General features: G+C 40.0%; 2 protein-coding genes across 8 annotated transcripts in view; one reads left to right on the plus strand and one right to left on the minus strand.

The window, feature by feature from the left end:
* The window catches only part of cep57l1 (centrosomal protein 57, like 1), a 6,684-nt gene extending 4,567 nt beyond the window's left edge, over window positions 1-2,117 (plus strand). For 2 of the 4 annotated variants that reach the window (XM_032543018.1, XM_032543022.1), the window contains exons 10-11: window positions 16-160; window positions 324-887. In XM_032543018.1, coding sequence (XP_032398909.1) covers window positions 16-160; window positions 324-530 — 352 coding nt within the window. In that variant the 3' untranslated portion in view covers window positions 531-887. Of the gene's footprint in view, window positions 1-15; window positions 161-323; window positions 888-1,858 lie in introns of those variants that run through there. The other 2 variants (XM_032543020.1, XM_032543019.1) reach the window with 2 other exon arrangements.
* Window positions 2,118-4,456: 2,339 nt separating this feature from the next.
* cd164 (CD164 molecule, sialomucin) lies at window positions 4,457-18,413 on the minus strand. Of its 4 annotated transcripts, none has more exons than XM_032543024.1 (6): window positions 18,091-18,413; window positions 17,388-17,459; window positions 9,802-9,867; window positions 9,354-9,467; window positions 8,307-8,387; window positions 4,457-8,203 (listed from the first exon to the last, which is right to left on the minus strand). In XM_032543024.1, the coding sequence occupies exons 1-6, from the start codon at window positions 18,158-18,160 to the stop codon at window positions 8,031-8,033; spliced, it is 576 nt and encodes a 191-aa protein (XP_032398915.1). In that variant the 5' UTR covers window positions 18,161-18,413; the 3' UTR covers window positions 4,457-8,030. The 4 variants fall into 4 exon arrangements, with proteins under 4 accessions (XP_032398915.1, XP_032398916.1, XP_032398917.1 ...); XM_032543025.1 differs by having other exon boundaries at window positions 9,802-9,864; window positions 18,091-18,410; XM_032543026.1 differs by lacking the exon at window positions 9,354-9,467 and having other exon boundaries at window positions 18,091-18,407.
* Window positions 18,414-18,830: the final 417 nt, after the last annotated feature.

Consider the following 18,830-nt stretch of genomic DNA (forward strand, 5'->3'; position numbering starts at 1 on the left):
TTTTCTTCTTTTCAGTGAACATCAAGAGTTGGCGCATCAGATAGATGGAATCCAACATCACGAGCAGAGGCGGGACCTGCAGAGAGAACTGGAGAGGTTGGTCGTTAGGATGGAGGAGAAGGGAACTCAGATCACTAAGCTCCGCAAACACCAGCAGATGGTATGTGAACCATCGCTCAGTACAATGCAGAGGCAGGCTTTGTAGATGTGTGAAAGTGTTGTATGCCAACAGAAATGTAAGTATGTCCAGTGTCTGTTTGTAGTGTCAGTTAGTCCTAAATTGTGTAGGTGTCTTATGTTTTCTGTCTTTGGCTCATGCACAGGTCCATAAATGGAACCAGAGTCAGCCATGTGCTGAGGAACACACAGTCAAGACGTCTAGTGGGATCAAGCCACCTGTTCCCTCTCTTGTTAAGGCTAAGAAGAAAGGAAAGAAAGGTGGGATCACTCACAACAACCTGCATCTTCTTAGAGAGACCCAGAAATTCAGAAACAGCCTAAAACAGGACGACCTCTCCTGGGAAACATGAGGTACTCTGAACAACCTTTCTGTGTGCAGGCTTTGATGCTACAGATGGATGAACCGCAAGACTCCCCTTGCTTTCTGGCAGCCTGTTTTTTTTTTTTCTCCTCTCTTCAAATGGCCTCTGGGACATTTTCAGAAACAAATGTAAAGAGGGGATAACGTGTTTTTGTGTTTCTCACAGGACTTGATTAGGTGTTCCTCATAAAACCTCTTAAGCAGTGTGTGATTGACTTTAAATCTTGCACGTTATTTTAGGTAGAGGGTGTATGAATCAGGACCTTAACCTGTCTCATCTGAAATTAAGCTGGAGTAATCTATTTTTAATATTTTTTTATTTTTAATAAAGCTTATTCTCATTAAATATTGTAAATACATTTTTTCTTCACATTTTACTTCTGCCAACACAAACGTTTTTCTCTGTCATTGACTCATACTGAGAACCACTAGGTGGCAGTGCACATCCTATGTCTATTTTACGAAAGTAAAGGCTTTTACCCCACACACCGTAAAGTTGCATGTATGATAATAGGACATAACTTTATAATGTTGCATGCAGCATCAAGCTCCTACTGTCTGTAATACAAGGTCCAAATGCTTTGTGAACTCTGTTCCAGCAGCTGGCTGGACAGCTGAGTAAATGTAGCCCTGACCACAGGACAAACGGATGTTGTTTTCATCGCTGTGCACAAGTGGGAGGAACGGCTTTTTGCCAAAGGACTGTTATTTTACACTGCCAACATACCTAAATTCTCTTTAAATTCAACTATGATAGCTATTACTCTTCTTAATTGCAGACTGGTCAGATGACAGGACACATTTCTGGCGTGGATGAAGCTTTTTTTTTTCTTTTTTTTTTCTCTTGTTTATTTAAGTCAGCCACCTTTTAGGGGAAGAATAACCCACATGTGAAACTGCCTCATAACATTCTTGCATTATCTTGTGCGTTATCAGGTCTCAATTGCCTTTTTATTGTCTCATCAGGTCACATTTTTAATGCACAAGAAGCATTTTTAACCTTAAAAGCTAATCTCAGTCACTCCCTATATCACAGTGACTGTTTGCACAGAAACGGTTGCGATAAAAACTAAAATTAAAACTGCAACATCCCAAACTGCCATGTCCAAGGTTCTGGGTCATGGGAGTCGAAAACAGCTGATTGTTATCCGCCCTCTGCATTCAGTCTTTTCAGTTTATTATCTAGCTAAACTTGCTTGGTCCTGGTATTCTTGGCATGACTCTGAGTTCCCGACATGGTTGAATGGACTGAGGTGGCATATGAGAGAGAGAGAGACTATAAACCTATTGCATTGTTTCTATGTGCTCCCATATTAGATTACAGAGCATGATTGGACACGGCAATCACGTTAGCTGAGGCAAGTCAAAACTCCTCCATGCCCACATACATCTCTCCTGACCCTGCAGCTCTGACCTTGTGACAGCACACCCACCTTTTTGCCTGGTGTTGAATAGCAGCGGTGTGTTCGGAGAGCAGTGTATGTAGGAGGGGGGGGATGTGAGTCTGTGTAAAGGGTTTTGTTGTGGATGTGTGAAATGATTGCTTGTAAAGAGCTATCATTCGACTATAACAATATGTCAATTTGCCTAGAGTAATTCTTTGAGACAAGATTACATGAAGAAAAATTGAAAAGTAACAAGTTTATTGGTTATTAAAATGTTGGCTGACTGAAGGATTTTCCACCTTAGTGAAAGACTCCATAAGAGATGTTTTGATAGAGCAACACAAGCTTTTCTATCTCTGTCCAGTAACAGCAGATACTGTGAACTAGGGTTGCAGATTGTCTTTAATGGGCACATGAGAAATTATGGTGTGGTTGTCCAAAAAAAGCATTCTCTCCTGAAACTCTGTGGTGTTAGGAAACTGGGCCAATGGAAGAATGCTTAGCACAAACATACTGTATTGTACACACACTCACACACCATGTCCCAGAATATATTGAACTATATAGACCCTATTTCTTGAGTGCGCACACACAGACACACATGCACACTAAATTTTCCTTTAGAGCTAAAAGTTTTTTGCTACATAAGCAGAATCTTGCTGTGACCTTGGAAACTGACCATGTGTCCTGTCAGGAGCATGAAAAACAAACGGATTGTTTTGAACAGAGGGGTGGGTTTTTTGGGGGGGTTCGCACATGGCTGCGATAAACTTTGCACCTGTATGCTTTACAAAAACGTGGATTTCTATCATACAAAGAAAGTAGTCAACATCAAGACAATGCTACAAATCTGTACAGTAATTACAACAAAACTTGGAGATCTGTTTAAGTGTTAGTCCACTCCTTAAACTTTATTATATACAAGAAAATGTGTGTAGACTTCCACAAAAGGCTGTGGCCCTACAGTTAATTGTAGGGCTATTAGTTTGTGTATGGCCAAAGGGGAGCACGCTTGTCACCAACTTCCCTTTATATTTTCAGGTAAAGCAGCACAACTTTTTTGGGCTTGTGGCCCCTTAAAATGAAGCAATGTCTACTTGTCACCCTTCATCACAAGTTATGACATTGTGTGAGGGATTTGTAGATTTTTGTAAAAAAAAATATCCTTATCTAAAAAAATGTTTTTTTTTCTAATCCATTCGGTCATCTAGTGACCCTTCGGATTTATTTTGGGGACTCATGGAGTGTTACAAACCCACGGTTGGGAACCACTACACTAGATCATCAGATGGAGATGGCGGGTATTGATGGAGTCGGGCTGGATACAGCATGTACATCAGAATTATGTCAAAAACAATCTAGTAGAGCGTGCGCCAATACATAGAGGTTTACTCCTCAATGCATGTCATTCCCCCTCTCTGTCTGCTTTAATGTCTTAGCTGTGCTATGAAAATAAAGGCCTAACATGCCCCAAAAACATCTTACAAAGAAAAAGAATCTGATAATGCCTGTAAATTATATTGGGTTTTTTTGGCCAATAGACCTCAAGCAGATTGAACAAACCCACTCAGGCAGAAGAGCAGTTAAAACAGAAAATGGGGTGAAACCAGGGAAATAGAATGAGAGTAAAACAGAAATTCAGCTGTATGCCATGGTCATTTGACTAGATCAAATGGAAATGGCACTGTGCATTGACCATAGAATTGAATGAGTTTGCCTGCTTTGATGGTCGTAGTTCTTTGAAATGGCAACTGTGCGTTATTATGAATCTCACTGCTTTTCTTGGCAAGCTTTGCCCAGCATAGCAGCTGTGTGGTTAGGCAAGATGGTTGAGGTCAGGCACTGACCTTGACTGGTTAAGATAGCCCCGCTGGTCTGGGGATAGGACTTGAACACGTGAGCATGGACGCCTGGCCAGTCCTAGCACTTGACTGCTACGCAGGGCTTGTCTTGCCAAGTAAAGCAGGGAGATGGCCAGCACTCTTACCATCCTGCTATGTTGATTTGAATGACAATGTCTGTTCTCTTATTTCATTTATGAGTGAAACAAAGTCCCTTAGCCAGTTAAAGATATTAAAAGAAAAATTGGTCAATTTTTAAATAATTTGGCATTTTGGTAAATAGGCTCATTTGCTTTCTTGCTAGAGTTAGATGAGATACCTCTTTGTATGCTAAACATGAAGCTACATTTACTGCCAAATCCTGAATACACGAGTAAATGCAGAATTTGGAGAACATGTTTAGATACTATGAATATGATTTGATGAAATGGTTTGTTCAGCACCACATTTCTTCTGTAACAAGAGAACTTGTTGACTTAGCTACACACACACAGGGCAAGACAAAGCAAAGCTTGAACTTGATACCTTTCGTTGTCTAGGCAACTAGCCGTTCAATTGTAACCATGGTGATGGAGCCTGAGAGCTGAGATCTGGCTGTGTGTATCATCGTCCCACTTGCGATTTGTCATGTAAATAACCAGCTCCAAGAAACTTCAGCACTGCTGCCCAATGAAAGGTAAATACAGTGATTTGTTTAACAATATTCAAACTTTATTGGCTTTACACCGTGAAACTAAAGGCAACACTAGAAAACAAGGCACAAAATAAAAAGGTTTGAGAGAGAAAAATAAGCACAAAATAAGCACAAAACATTTCATGAGGCTTTGTGGCACCTGCTAGTGTCTACATATCGTTGTGTGGAAGCAAAGCCAAAAAAAACCATCGTACCTACGATCCTAATGGCCTCTAAAAAATATGGCACTACAATCTGTGCACATTTGCTGGGCAAAAGGATGGAATTAAAAAGGTTTTACTCTTGGAATTGAACACTGCAAGCCAGAAAACTAACAGTCCATGCAAATTTAAAATCCTATTGGGACAGAAAACAAACAATTCAATGCAACACTGCAAAATTACAACCAAAGGGGGCTTCAAGTCATTCAAAAACTGTTTACATTATGGAGGAAATGTTGCAGTAAAGGACACTAGAGATGTGGCTGTGGTTACAACATTACTGGTAAGTTATTCTATTACAAGGTGCTGGGGAGAAGTTGTCCAGGCTACATCCAGTTGAAAACTGCCATTCATTAGCTTGTTCTAGCCATTCCACCAGCATTTAAACAACTATAATTCTATTGTGTGATTGGTTGACATTTAGGCACTTAAATGCTAATGAAAACATAGCATCTAACAAACACACTCTTTAAATAAAAGCAGGCTAATAGTTGCCTGGACAGCTTGTCACTAGCAAATGCTCTGTGGGTTTGATCAAGAACTTAAGGCTGACAATGACAAAAAAAGACAAAGTAGAATACCATACAGAAAACCACTTTGCAGGGGTCTGAAAGTGATGAGTCACATTGAAATTGAATAGATGTGGCATATATGGATTAACTGAATAAGGCACTTTTCCTTAGGAGGTGCACGGACTGAGTTAGTAACTTGTAGGAGAAGCTGCAGAGAGGCAACACAATGGACATCTATTGGTATCCACACCACAAAGTCTTCACGGGATGCTGTGTTCTTATGGAATGCAGCTACTATGTCGAAAGCAGAGAGCACTCTGACTGGATTCAGTTGTTACAGCATGCCATTCAACAGCTTTGAATAGAACTCATAATTCTCAAAATTTGGGCGAAGGCTCTCCGCGTGCAGAGAATGCACAAATTAATGCAGCTAAGGCAAAACTCTGGAGCCTTCTCGCCATAGCTGGGTCTTTGGGCTGTAGCCTAATGCCACCAAGTGACAAGGTTAAAAGGCGTGTTGATGGTGAGCAGCAGGAAACGTAATGTTAAATTATGAAAGCCAAAGCAAAAAGAAGAAAAAAAACAACTCTGCACTCACAATTTCTTACGGTTCGTGGTCATAAAAACATTATTCATCTATTACCTAGTAAATATTCAAGACTGAGTATTTATACAAGCATCAGATTTTGTTTTGGCTGAACCATGAAAACATTTACAAAGACAGTTACAAAACAAAGCTTGTCAATGCAATGCTCAATTTCCATGCCAAAACTGAGGACTTTGGCTCAATGCACATGTTTCAAGGCATTCTTTCAACTAGCATATGGGCTAATTACAAATAATCAAGTGGTTTTTAAAGTGTCTAAATCCTTAAGATCATATGCAATGGGAGGAAAAATCGCAACTCCAAGCATCCAGCATGCAATAAGAAAAAACAGGCATTTAACAAAACATCCTTGACACTGAACAAGCCGCTACGAGCAAAATGTACTGATAAACACTCCTTCGTTTAGCCTTTCCTAAAGTCAAAACCTAGAAGATGAAGAAAAACAGGATATGGCTATGTCCAGGAAGGACAAAATGGAAAAAGAAATAACATCACACAGTTAGCAGCAAGCTATTTAGAAAACTTGAAGTGAGCTTTAGCACATCCGCTTTGTTGTTGCAGTTCCGCACTTCATTCACAATCCTCTCATTTACACTCCATTCAGAAATCAAAGGAGCAATGCTCATTGGACCAAACCAGCACTCAAACAGTCCTAACATTTTTAACTCAATGTACTCTCCCCAATACCCAGTTTTTAAATTAAGCCAAATATTTTGCCATTTCTTTAAAGTTACGTTCCCTGATTTATAGCACCTAACAGCGGTCCAAAATGTCATGCCAGCTCATTGTTGTTTTTATAATTCAACACAATTTACAACTGAGTTCTGAAAGATAAATAGTGAGCTGGGAGGACATTTTGGGGTAGTATTGGGCGCTAGAAAAGGGAGAGCCTTTTTTAATTATTCATTTATACAAAGCTACCAGTGAGAAGACCTCTACTTATAGGGAAAACTTCAATCTTGACTGACCAAGGCCCTCGAGTTACAACTATCTACTGTATTTTTCACAATAAAAGGCTATTCAGTCCAGCTGGGATACTACGGTTCTCACCAATATCAGCACAGCGATACCGTTTCTCTCTTACAAACAAACTAATGATAACACTGGGGCCTCAACTAGGAAGAAAAGACTTGTCCTCTTCCGTGTCACCATTCTCTCTTTAAGTCAAACTGGACGGTAAAAGGCACTTCACTGCTATCACTGTCCACATCAAGAAAGTGCATGTCATTTTCTTTTCTATCCCCCCATTTTCTATATTATACACTATTAAAACAATTGAATTATTAATATCTTTGAAATAGTCTACAATCTTTCATTTTGACCCACAGGCCTTTTTTGACTCCCTCAGATAAATGGGTTGCAAATGGCCAGCTGATCAAATGAACTTGATACTGTATTTATTGCATTTAGCTGCTCTACTAGAAGTGGATCTTTTACAACTAGTATTGATTGAAGGATTTTCCCAGTGAAGTCAACAGCAGAAATCGCACCGCACTGCCAAGGGAGACACCAAATATGGCTTCTTTTTTTCAAGTCTGACATCAGATGATTGGGTGTTGCTTTTATTCCCTCGTAAGTAACCCCACCAGTTTTACATCATCTATGAACACATACATGACACAGCTGCATGGGGGATGAGGGAACATGCCCATGATTGAACAGCCTAAAAGCAATACTGAATCATCACAGTCATTGCGTTTAAGCATAGCTGTGAACTCAAACAGTGTTTCCAAATCAAAACAATGATGTAAATGATACCAGTTTTCAGCTGTACTACTCCCAAGCATCAACAGGAAAGCTACTTTGTCTACATGACTAATTCTTAAACTCTCAAGTGATGTATTTAAATGAGCAAGCCATGAGGACAGAGGCTGTAAATAACACGTTCCACCTCAATTCGCAACGGTTTTCACAAAATGACTAATGGCATGATGGAGGTGGGAGTAGCTTCCAGATGATTTAATACATATGCTCAAGGCTTAAAATGCCATATTACAGGAGATCTGATTAGTTGTTCTAGTGGAATTATCATGCACAACAGGCCTGCGTGTGTGCCTAATACAGACTCCAACAGCAAGGCTAATGCAGGTCTAAACCACAAGTGGCACAAACATCAAAGATCTAGAAAACCTGCTTGAAAACAGTGTTTGAGTCCGTCGTGATGAGTGCGTGGCTAGTGGGGAGTCCTCTCTGGAAGGTTCTAATTGGTGGGGATAGGCCGAGTGATGTGGATCAAAAAGTTTGGCTGCTTCAAAGGGTGTGGTAGTTGCGTTCCTTGGACTTGCAGAACTTGTAGAGGAAGAAGATCACGGCCTGCAGGCCCAGGACCAGCACTATTCCACCAATGAAGCTTGCAGCGTCAAAGGTGTTATTGTGCGGGACAGGAGGTGGGGAAGTTGGTGTGGTGTCTGTGCTGTTTCCAGCTGTGACAAAAAGATATATGAGATACATGTTATTCTTGTGTATGTACATGACAGGGCAGATTCAAAATGTTCTTGCTCCATCACAATGTCAGGTTTACAGTACCTGTAGTAGAGGATGGAGACGTAGGGATGGAGGTGTTTCCACTGTGAGTGGGGGCAGCGGTGGTAATAATGGTTGAATTGTCTGTAGTAGGGTCAAAGTAGGAACACATCCATTAGCCTTTATACTGGTTAACTTGTTTAAAGTTGTAATCCCTATGTTGTGTTTACACCGGCTGCGCACATTTGTTTCACGCGGATATGAGAATGACCAACATTTTTTGTGTTCGCGTAACACCATTTGCATTATTTGCTTCGACCACCTCAAATGTGCTTCATCTCTCATGCTTTTGCATTGGATTTGTATATTATCGTGGCACACAATTTGCACAAAATGTGGACTGTGTGAACACACTTTCAACATTTCAGTCCTGCGTGGTTTAATACTAACGCAAACACTCCTTGAGCAGACACTTTGTCAGGAATGCAGATACTGGTGTATCAATTTACACTACAGCCAAAGAAACATGTTTCAATAAAGAAGTCAGTCAATATTAATTTTAACCCCTTTCTTATTTCATGCTGCACACAGGTGGGGAAAGCACAGCAGGGGACAGTAAAGTTGGTTGCTTGCTGAGGAGTTGTTGCCCTGAAACTCTTAATCTAACCGCTCACTGTGGCTGCTCCCTCTTGTTTCTTCAGTCCCTTGCCAAAATAAAACAAAATATCCAGATACTTTACAATAAAAGCCTCCCTGTGTTTGAAGTATTTTAATGTGATTCAGCAGCAGTTGAAAGTGTTGGTAACAGTAACTGTTATCAGTAAGATGCAAATTAAAACATTAACGCTGGATTACATGCTGCATTGTTTTCTGTGACTCCCTCGCAGACTCCGCTATTAACAATGAAAACTAGATGGAGAGGTAATTACTGAATGGCTCCTGCTGAAAAACCGCAAACAATACTGTAGTAAAACAGGGTTTGATATCATGAAATTCTTAGAGACTACAACTTTAAGAGATCTCAATAAAACTATTAACAAGACCACTTCAAACTTTATATGCTGGACAACATAGACTAAGCAGTAGCAGAGGTTTTTCAGGACCGGTTACCTGAGGTGGGCTGAGGGCTGCTGCCGTTAGTGGAGGTGCTGGTGCCAGTAGTGGTAAGGGAGGCTGTGGCAGGGGGAACTGTAGTGGGAAGGGGTGTAACTGGGAGTCCAACAGCTGGACAGGGAACGAACATTAAGACAGGGTGAAAGGGGGAAAGCAGAAGAGGGACAATGCAAACAACAATGGCCAGAAAGGACACTCGCTCATCATATCTCTTGGGCAGCTGAGAGCCAAGACTTTTGGACACAAAGACGACAAAGACAAAGTGCTGAAACTGATCATTAACTAACACCTCAGTTAGAGCGTAGCTAAACCCAAACAGAATCTGAAGATTATTTCATGTTTTCCTTTGTATACAAATATGGAGTCTAATGGCCTAAAAGAACATGTCAATACAAAATGTTAATTTCCGGCCTGGTCTTTAGAACCATTAGGCTGTTTGACTTACCTGAGCAGCTAAGATTGGTGCAGCTCTCGTTTTCTGCCAAAGTGTAGTTGACACAGCCAGAAGCTGTTGAAAGAGATGTCAAGAATTAAATGCCTGGTTTGTGCTTTATATGAATGTGTGTCAACAAGCAGTCAAAGTAGATTTTAGTGTCTAATGTTGGCAAGAGCAAAACGCACTTCAATCCTGAGCATGGTATTTTGAGGTGACAATGGCAAATTATTCATCTCTCGCTAAAGTCTCATAACAGCCTCATTATTCAGCTCTCAAAACACAAAGAATCACCAATGTTACTGCGTGTTTCCAGAACATAGTGGCCCACAGTCTCAAGGTTTTTTTCATAGAGCACATTCAGCTGAATCTGATGATCTGTCTCACACTTGTTCTGCACATTAAAAATAGTTAAGCAACATGATGTGCAGTGGGGAAATTCTCTTATCTCGTCTTTTACAGAGCAAGGTCAGAGCATTTGCTCACACAGGCCAACATCCTGTTGTCCCCATCATACCGCTTGATTATTTCACGTTGGGTATGTCGTGTTATGTATGCATTTGTTTTTCATTTTTAACACAATCATAATAACAGCAATCTACCTGGCCACATAAGATCATGACTCCTTGCATCATTTATTTATAAGTAAAATAGTCACCGGTCAAAATAGTAACTTGAAATCAATATTCAGATCACATGCAGTACTTAGTAAAAAATAAAAGTAGCAATACAACAATGTAAAAATACTCTATTACAATTAAAAGAATGCAAAGCATGCTTAAAGCATCAAAGTAAAAGTATTTAATATGCAACAGAAGAGCCCATGTCATATTTATATTACTGTAGGAATCTAATTAAATATGTCGTAAGTAAAATGTTTATCTGCCAAGTAACTAAGAAATAAACACGTAAAATACATGTATTTTCTGTCTGTAATATAGTGTAGTAGAAGTATAAAGTACCAGAAATTTGTAAATTTCAAGTACTTTATAATTGTTTTTGCGTATACACCTTCAGTTTGATTCTACCACTGTTTAAGACTGAAGACGTTTGTGGCCAGCTTGGCTCAGTGGGGAGAACAGGCGCACACAGACATAGGAGAGAGGTCCAGGGTTCGAATCCGACCTGTGATGATTTCCTGCATGTCTTGCCCGTCTCTCTCCCCTTTCTCACATAGCTGTCCTATCCATTAAAAAGGTGGAAATTCCCCCCCAAAAAAGACTGAAGACATTTGTGTGTTTGCTGACTCATAGTTTGATCTAGGTGTATTCACTTATATTAGAAAATCGAATTACTAATTAACCAGGACAGAAAGGGACTTTGCACCGCCGTGAAGTCTTCGCTGGTCAAACTACTTTACAAGAAATCAAGATAGAGATAATGATTTACCTAAGGAACTAAATTTGACTAATTTACACACATGATTAACTAAAGTAAGATCAAATTCCATACATTAAACAACCAACACAGACATTTCTATCAATTTATGCTAGTTTCCTTCAATGGTACAACTCGGTCTGTGTCACAGTGAGGAAACCATGAGTCACGACGGACAACACCTTGTGACTATAGATTCTATTTCACACCCAGTTCTACTGTATGGTGTTCACTTTATTGCTACTGTACAATCTTAACACGTCAGAAACTATTTTTTAGAAATTATTTTTTTTCAAGGAAAATGCCCAGAACAATGCTGGTTCTAACTTCTCAATGTTATGAGTAGATGTTTATCTTTGTCTGACATTATCACCTTGTGATGTGGCTGTGGTAAATTGGAATGGGCAATTTCATTGTTCACATGTTATAAACTAAAAACCATAATTTAAAAAAACTTACTTATTCCATTACATGCTAGCTGCTAAGCAATGCTTTGATTTTTAGGATCCAACTTACTGGACAAGGATACAGTAATGTAAGTAAAGTAAATGCCATTTTAAAACTTATTGTCTGAAGTGATGCAGAAGTAGAAAACATATTTCCCATAAAGGTTTAATGACAGTTACATACTCCTTCTCCTCCCTCGTTTTAGTCCTGGATCAGAGATGCTCTCCATTTTAGTAGGCAAGAAAGAATTAAGCACACGCTACGTGGATTCTCAGCTAAATTCTTTAAGCTCTGGCAGCCTTTCTTAACTAAATAGAAACATTACAGTTCCAGTGTACCTCAGTGAAGCTGACTGCCCTTGTTCCAACTTTCTAACATTGAACTCTGCACCATAGGCTAACTCCACATTTAGGTCTATGTGCGTGTGGATGTATGTATGCGTATACTGTATATGTAACCATGTACCTACTCAGACTCATCTCACTTTTATACAGGCTTCATTGTCCCTTTTTATTTTATTTTAACCATTACTGTTATTTATTTGTAGTCCTATACACAAATCACAATTACACTGAAAATTGTTTGTTATTGAAAATAATGCTAATAAACAGTTTTAAAAAAATAACGCTTAAATATGTTGATGGGGAGGCCATTAAAAAGGCCTTTAACCTCGTCTTTGTGTTGATATAAAAACAAATGCTCTTGAATTTGTTTATATGACCATATGGGGACGGTATCGTCCTGGAATACAGGAACATCATAAAGGGAACTGTTTCTACTTTACATCTGGTGCTGTAAAATGCCTTCCTACACCTTCCTAGCTTGTAATACTATAATCCACAGCAACCAAACCTAACGACTCCCAACAGATGGCTACCCATAAATTACAGATACAGGAACAGCTTTAACACTAAGGCTGCAGCCATTGTTGAAAGCATCTTTTGGCTTTCTCCATATAGGGTCAAAAATGACTCACCAGCCTGTCTTACATACTCCACAGCTCACATGGCTACATTTTGGATCAGGTTATGCATCTCTGTACACTGGCCTTGGAGACAAGCAACTACCAAATGGCCTTCCTGTCGTAATTATTAGTTTGTGCGTCAGTGTCTTTAGGATAAAAGCAGGGCTGGCATGTGTGCACGAGTGGGAAGTGTGTGGTAAAGCGAGAAGCGTGATGGTGATTAGAGAAAGAAAGCGTCTCCCTTGTGCTTTCTGACCACAGTCGGAAATCTGTAGCAGGAAAAGTTAACCCCCTCCACGATTTCCTGTTGTTTATGAAGAAGGAGAACCAGGAAACGTATGGTGAAATGCAACGCTACCAAGCCACGGCCAAGCGACGTGTGTCACTGAGACGTGTGGTTACATTCTTTTGAGAGGTACACGACAGGCTACAGCGTAGGGTCTGTGACTCCACGTGCCTACGTACGTAGCCATGGTGTAGCTTTAAAGCAGGAACATACAAACCTGATTCCAAAAAAGTTGGGACACTACAAATTGTGAATAAAAACAGAATGCAATGATGTGGAAGTTTCAAATTTCAGTATTTCATTCTGAATACAACATAGATGACATCAAATGTTGAAACTGAGAAGATTTATAATTTTAAGGGAAAAATAAGATGACTTTAAATTTCATGGCATCAACACATTTAAAAAAAGTTGTGACAATGCCATGTTGACCACTGTGTGGTATCCCATCTTCTTTTTGAGAAGACAAGTTGCTCAAGTATAGGAATAGGAATGTTGTCCCATTCTTGTCTAATACAGGCTTCTAGGTGCTCAACTGTTTAAGGTCTTCTTTGTTGCATCTTCCTCTTTATGATGCGCCAAATGTTTTCTATGGGTAAAAGATCTGGACTGCAGGCTGCCTATTTCAGTACCTAAATCCTTCTTCTACTCAGCCATGATGTTGGAATTGATGCAGTATGTGGTTTGGCATTGTCATGTTGGCAAATGCAAGGTCTTCCCTGAAAGAGACGACGTCTGGATGGGAGCATATGTTGTTCTAGAACTTGGATATACCTCTCAGCATTGATGGTTCCTTTCCAGATGTGTAAGCTGCCCATGCCACATGTGCAACCCCATACCATCAGAGATGCAGGCTTCTGAATTGAGCACTGTAAATACTTGGGTTGTCCTTGTCCTCTTTAGTTCGGATGACATGGCATCCCAGTATTCCAAAACAAACTTCAAATTTTGATTTGTCTGACCACAGAACAGTTTTCTACTTTGCCACAGTCCATTTTAAATTAGTCTTGGCTGAGAGAAAACGCCGGCTTTTCTGGATCCGGTTCAGATATGGCTTTTTTTGATCTATAGAGTTTTAGCCGGCACAGGCGACTGGCACGGTGGATTGTGTTCACCGACAATGTTTTCTGGAAGTATTCCTGAGCCCATGTTGTGATTTCCATTATAGTAGCATTCCTGTATGTGATGCAGTGCCGTCTAAGGGCCCGAAGATCACAGGCGTCCAGTATGGTTTTCCGGCCTTGACCCTTACGCACAGAGATTGTTCCAGATTCTCTGAATCTTTGGATGATATCATGCACTGTAGATGATGATAACTTCAAAATCTTTGCAATTTTCTCTGAGAAACTTCTTTCTGATATTGCTCCACTATTTTTCGCTGCAGCATTGGGGGAATTGGTGATCCTCTGCCCCTCTTGACTTCTGAGAGACACTGCCACTCTGAGAGGCTCTTTTTATACCCAATCATGTTGTCAATTGATCTAATGAGTTGCAAATTGGTCCTCTAGCTGTTCCTTATATGTAATTTTAACTTTTCCACCCTCTTCTTGCTACTTGTCCCAACTTTTTTTGAAATGTGTAGCTTTCATGAAATCTTAAATGAGCAAATATTTGCCTTGACATTTGAAAATGTCTCATTTTCAACATGTGATATCTTATCTATACTCTATTGTGAATAAAATACAAGTTTATGAAATTTGTAAATTATTCTATTACTATTTTACTCACAATTTGTACAGTCTCCCAACTTTTTTGGAATCGTGTTTGTAAAACATGTTTAACACGATTTAGCAGTTGTGTTACTAGTCTATATCCACGATGTTCCACTTCTGGGATTACCTTAGTGCTGCAGGAAATTCTGCCGGATGCATGTATTTTCGCCGATGTCCTTTTCCTTCTGCTTTCTTTGTGTTGGAATTTTAAACTTTGGTGGATTCATGAGGACTATGGTTAACTGCTCCTCAGATCTCTGCAGGGTAAATTGAGACAGCTAGCTAGACTATCTGTTCAATCTGAGTTTTCTCTCACACAACTAAAACAATTTTTGAACGCACACATGTTCCACCAAAACAAGTTCAAAACAAGTTCTCTTCTGTGCGGATGATTGTGATTGGTTTAAAGACATGCCAGTAAACCAGAGCACGCTGTGGAGGAGGGTCTGGCAATGCAAGACTATGTAACAACTGAAGGAGAAAAAAAAAATCTAAAGCAAGCGTTAAGTTTGAAACTCAAAGAGTGAAACGTTTTAAAGCTGGAATCTTAATGTCTCACTGCACTTCAAACTGTGATTTCGGACACAGATCAAGTAATTTCATGTTGGCTGCATTATTTTTCACACTCAGTGTGATCTGACACTGCGATCTATGTATGTCAAAGCATGTGGAAGGAATTGGATTTTTGTTCACTCTCCATTAGGTCAGAGGGCTGTTATCTTACAGGCAGCTGTGAAAGGTAGGTCTGACTCTCACCCTTTTTCAAGATGGTGACATCATCATCACCACGAGGTGCATCCACAGCTTTCTCAAGCTAGAGTTGTGAGTGAAAGCCTCACATGTCACCACAGAAAACTATTAGTTAGAAGCACTCAACAAGCTTTGTCACAGACTACGGCCTGTACTTAGAGGTGCTACCGAGCTTGCGTGTACACGTGTAAAGTTTTTAAGGGTTTAAACACTGGGCTGCAGGGAAATGTGGCCCTGACGCCAAAGGCTTGTTTACACAAATTCCCTTAACCAAAGATAAATCTAGCAATGACAATGTGGTAGGTTTTAGCCTGATGCAGTAGTGTGGTTATGCTGTGCTTCAGCAAAGCCATCTTGACTGGTCAGAGCTGACTTTCTGGTTTTTTGCTGAGTTCATGTGAAATGCAAAATCAATTCTTGGGATTTATCTATAAAGATTTTACTAGGTGTGTGTGTGTGTGTGTGTTTGTGTGTGTGTGTGTTCTAAGCACTGTTGAGCCTGCTTGAATCCTGTGTAGTATCTCACCTTTCCTGTTTAACCACTTAAGGATTCACAAGAAATGTATCATTAGGAGGACCTTTTAACAGAGACAAAGCAGAAAGAGGGTGTGGATCACCAGATATTTACACAATCTTTACTGGAAAGAATCAAAGCTGTTTGTTAAACAGGTTAACTCCCGTGAGACCTAAAATACCTTGTGCTTGTCCTGCTTACGTGAACTGTTGTAGGAGCTAGGCTTAATGGTTTTGTCTATGCTAGACCAACTAGTAATACAGTTGCGATTACACAAGTTATCTTCCATTCTTTGAGCCTAATGACAGCTGAAATATACGACAAGATTATGCTACACCACGTCCTGGCATAAATTATGACAACAAAAAGGCACATGAAAATGATCTTTTATCCTATCTGCACACTCTTTCCTCCAACTCATGCCGTTATCCTCTCCTTCCTTCTGTTCCCCAGCGTGAGGATATTGCAGATTTCCTGCCACACATCCCCTCGCTTCCTCTCCTGTTCATCTTCTTCACAATCACTAGAGACCTGCCTGTGTCTTTCTGACTACACACACTGAACTCCCGCCAACATTGGACTATGGCCCTCAAGGGCGATATGGTCAATAATAAATACTCAAGAGGATTTTTTTTCACCTACAAGTTTCAGAGGTCTACTGTAGCATTTAACTTACAAAAAAACTTGTGCCAAAAGTGTGCTTTCAAGCCAGTAAGCACAAGGATTTATCACATAATCTTATTCATATCGGCAGAATGAAAAAGTGTGAAAAATCTACAATTTTAAAATACTTTTGACACTTTACCGATAAAACCTGTAACCTCATTTCCTGACACTGATAACAAGCTCCTCTTCTCTATTACTTTAACCACAAACAGTATTGGGAGCACATAGCGAGCGGAAAACCGTTGGTTGACTCATGATTCAGGAAACAATCTCTCATGCAGTTTTGTTATGGCAACTCCTTTTTACTAAATGAGGCATATTTCTAAAATCCAACCAGTGGACTTCCTAATCAGGTTGAAAAATACCACTGCAGAATTTTATTCTGCATCCTCCACTCTATAGTGCCAAAGTCAGAGAGAGTTCTCATACTCTGAGCCCTCATGTTTTGACAGACATTATCATTAACATAATTAAATTACAGGATGACAAAAAAGAGATGTAGTCAAAGAGCAGCAAAACCACAGTCAGAACAAACGTGAGAATAAAATGTCCAAGAGACAATGTCCTCTCAATCCTCTATGACATTGTGGTAAAAAATAGTGAGTCTATGCAGTCACCAATATAGAACCGTGTGCCAGTAATTTACTCCCAAACCAGCCTGTCCAGATCGCTGGTGTTGCCAGATGATTAAGATACAGCTCGGGCTTTAGGAAAATTGGGATGACATCATCTAAAAGTAAGTATCCACTGCCATACATTCTCTCCATACCATAGGAATCATGTGTCCAATCAGTTCAGCTGTCTGGACAAATTGGGACACATAAAGAACCAACCTGTGACTCTGGATCCACAACCTGCCACACATTTAGGACAGATACTCACATTCTGTGCAGTTAACCCACAGGCAGCCGCTAGTGGTTTCACATGAAGCACACGACAGAGAGGAACAACCATCTGCAAAGAAGCCATAAATCAGATTTAGTTGTGGTAGTTTTCAAGAAAGATAACAAGTGATAGAAAATGAAACTAACTAACTTACAATTACAAATATGTTACCACAAACAAAGCAGGGTATTACAATGTTATGAATTGCATTACAATGTTCTGAATTGTAAAATGTGACACAGTGAGGTAAAATGTAAGCGGTTACATAACAAGCTGATCTGGTTCCTGATCAACTGGATCTGACAAATAATACACCATGCTCCATGATTCAGCCTTTTGCCCTCTAATAATTGACATTATGAGAGGTATATTGCAGCTCCACCATTTCAATTTGATTTCAGGTCACATATCTTTCCAGCAGGCTAAAGCGTTAGCTGGTCATGACAACTTCAGCGTGGGAATACAACTGACAAGCTGCCAAAAGGATCTTTTGTACATATATTTTTTGTAAATAAAAAAGGGATGAGTGACAGCTGTCAAATTAAGAAGCTATGTGTCTAATGGACTCTGTATTGACCAAAATTGGAGGCATAGAGGTAGATTAAAATCAGTTTACTAGTAGATGTCTTCACCGTGCTAAGGAGGGAAAAGGCTGGTTGTAGCTAGCCGCTAGCTCAGCAGTGAGAGGTCGCAAACTTACCTGAGTCTGTTGCGGCTGATGCGCCAATCAGAGCAAGAACTACAGTGAAAAACGCCACCTTGAAGTACATGACTGCGGATAACGTATTGCTCTTTCTGTTCCGACAGGGAAAGCGTATCTGCTGAGAAACGTCGAGAATGAGACTTCAGAGATTTCACAGCTTCCTCCCGTTTCGCGTCTGGTCGCCGCTGCTGTTGCTGTTGCTCGCTACTTCCTACTAGACAGGTCATGTGGCACTTTTTACTGGGAGGAGAAGTGTACGTGAACTGTTACCACGTCAAAGGCAAGAAGAAGAGGAGTTTCTTCATATTATCATTAAACAAACTGCGAGGTGTCGCTTCTGTATGGCTGAGAGAGATGTTGCTCAAAAATACCTAACAAAAAATACACATGACGCAAAACATTGAGTATTATAGCGCTAAAAATAACCTCTCAGAGTCACATCCATGGCAGGGTTGACTCAATATAGGGACCTGGGGCCCAAAAGCACCATGACCCCCTGACAACATTTTTAGTGAATACAATTTGCAGTATCAAGTGAAATAATGTCAGGAGCATCCTATGTTAGCCTGCTTAGCACTCCTGAATAGTCTCCAATTGGTTTATACAGAATAAGAGTGAAACAAAATAGCAATTCAAGCTGATATCCTATCTCTAGAGCCCATTTACCACTGGACAAAAAAACACTAACATCTGCAGTATCACAATGCTGCTGAATGCACATTCACACAAAAATATAT

This window comes from Etheostoma spectabile, chromosome 18 (genome assembly GCF_008692095.1).
Source record: "Etheostoma spectabile isolate EspeVRDwgs_2016 chromosome 18, UIUC_Espe_1.0, whole genome shotgun sequence".
NCBI lineage: Eukaryota > Metazoa > Chordata > Actinopteri > Perciformes > Percidae > Etheostoma > Etheostoma spectabile.

What these genes read in the sequence shown, in the direction of transcription:
- cd164 (XM_032543024.1), bottom strand. Translation starts at nt 18,160, where the DNA reads ATGTACTTCAAGGTGGCGTTTTTCACTGTAGTTCTTGCTCTGATTGGC. An exon ending in ATCAGCCGCAACAGACTCAG is followed by an intron (nt 17,460 to 18,090) that starts GTAAGTTTGCGA and finishes GCTTCTTTGCAG; the next exon opens with ATGGTTGTTCCTCTCTGTCG. An exon ending in CAGCCCTCAGCCCACCTCAG is followed by an intron (nt 8,388 to 9,353) that starts GTAACCGGTCCT and finishes ACCCTACTACAG; the next exon opens with ACAATTCAACCATTATTACC.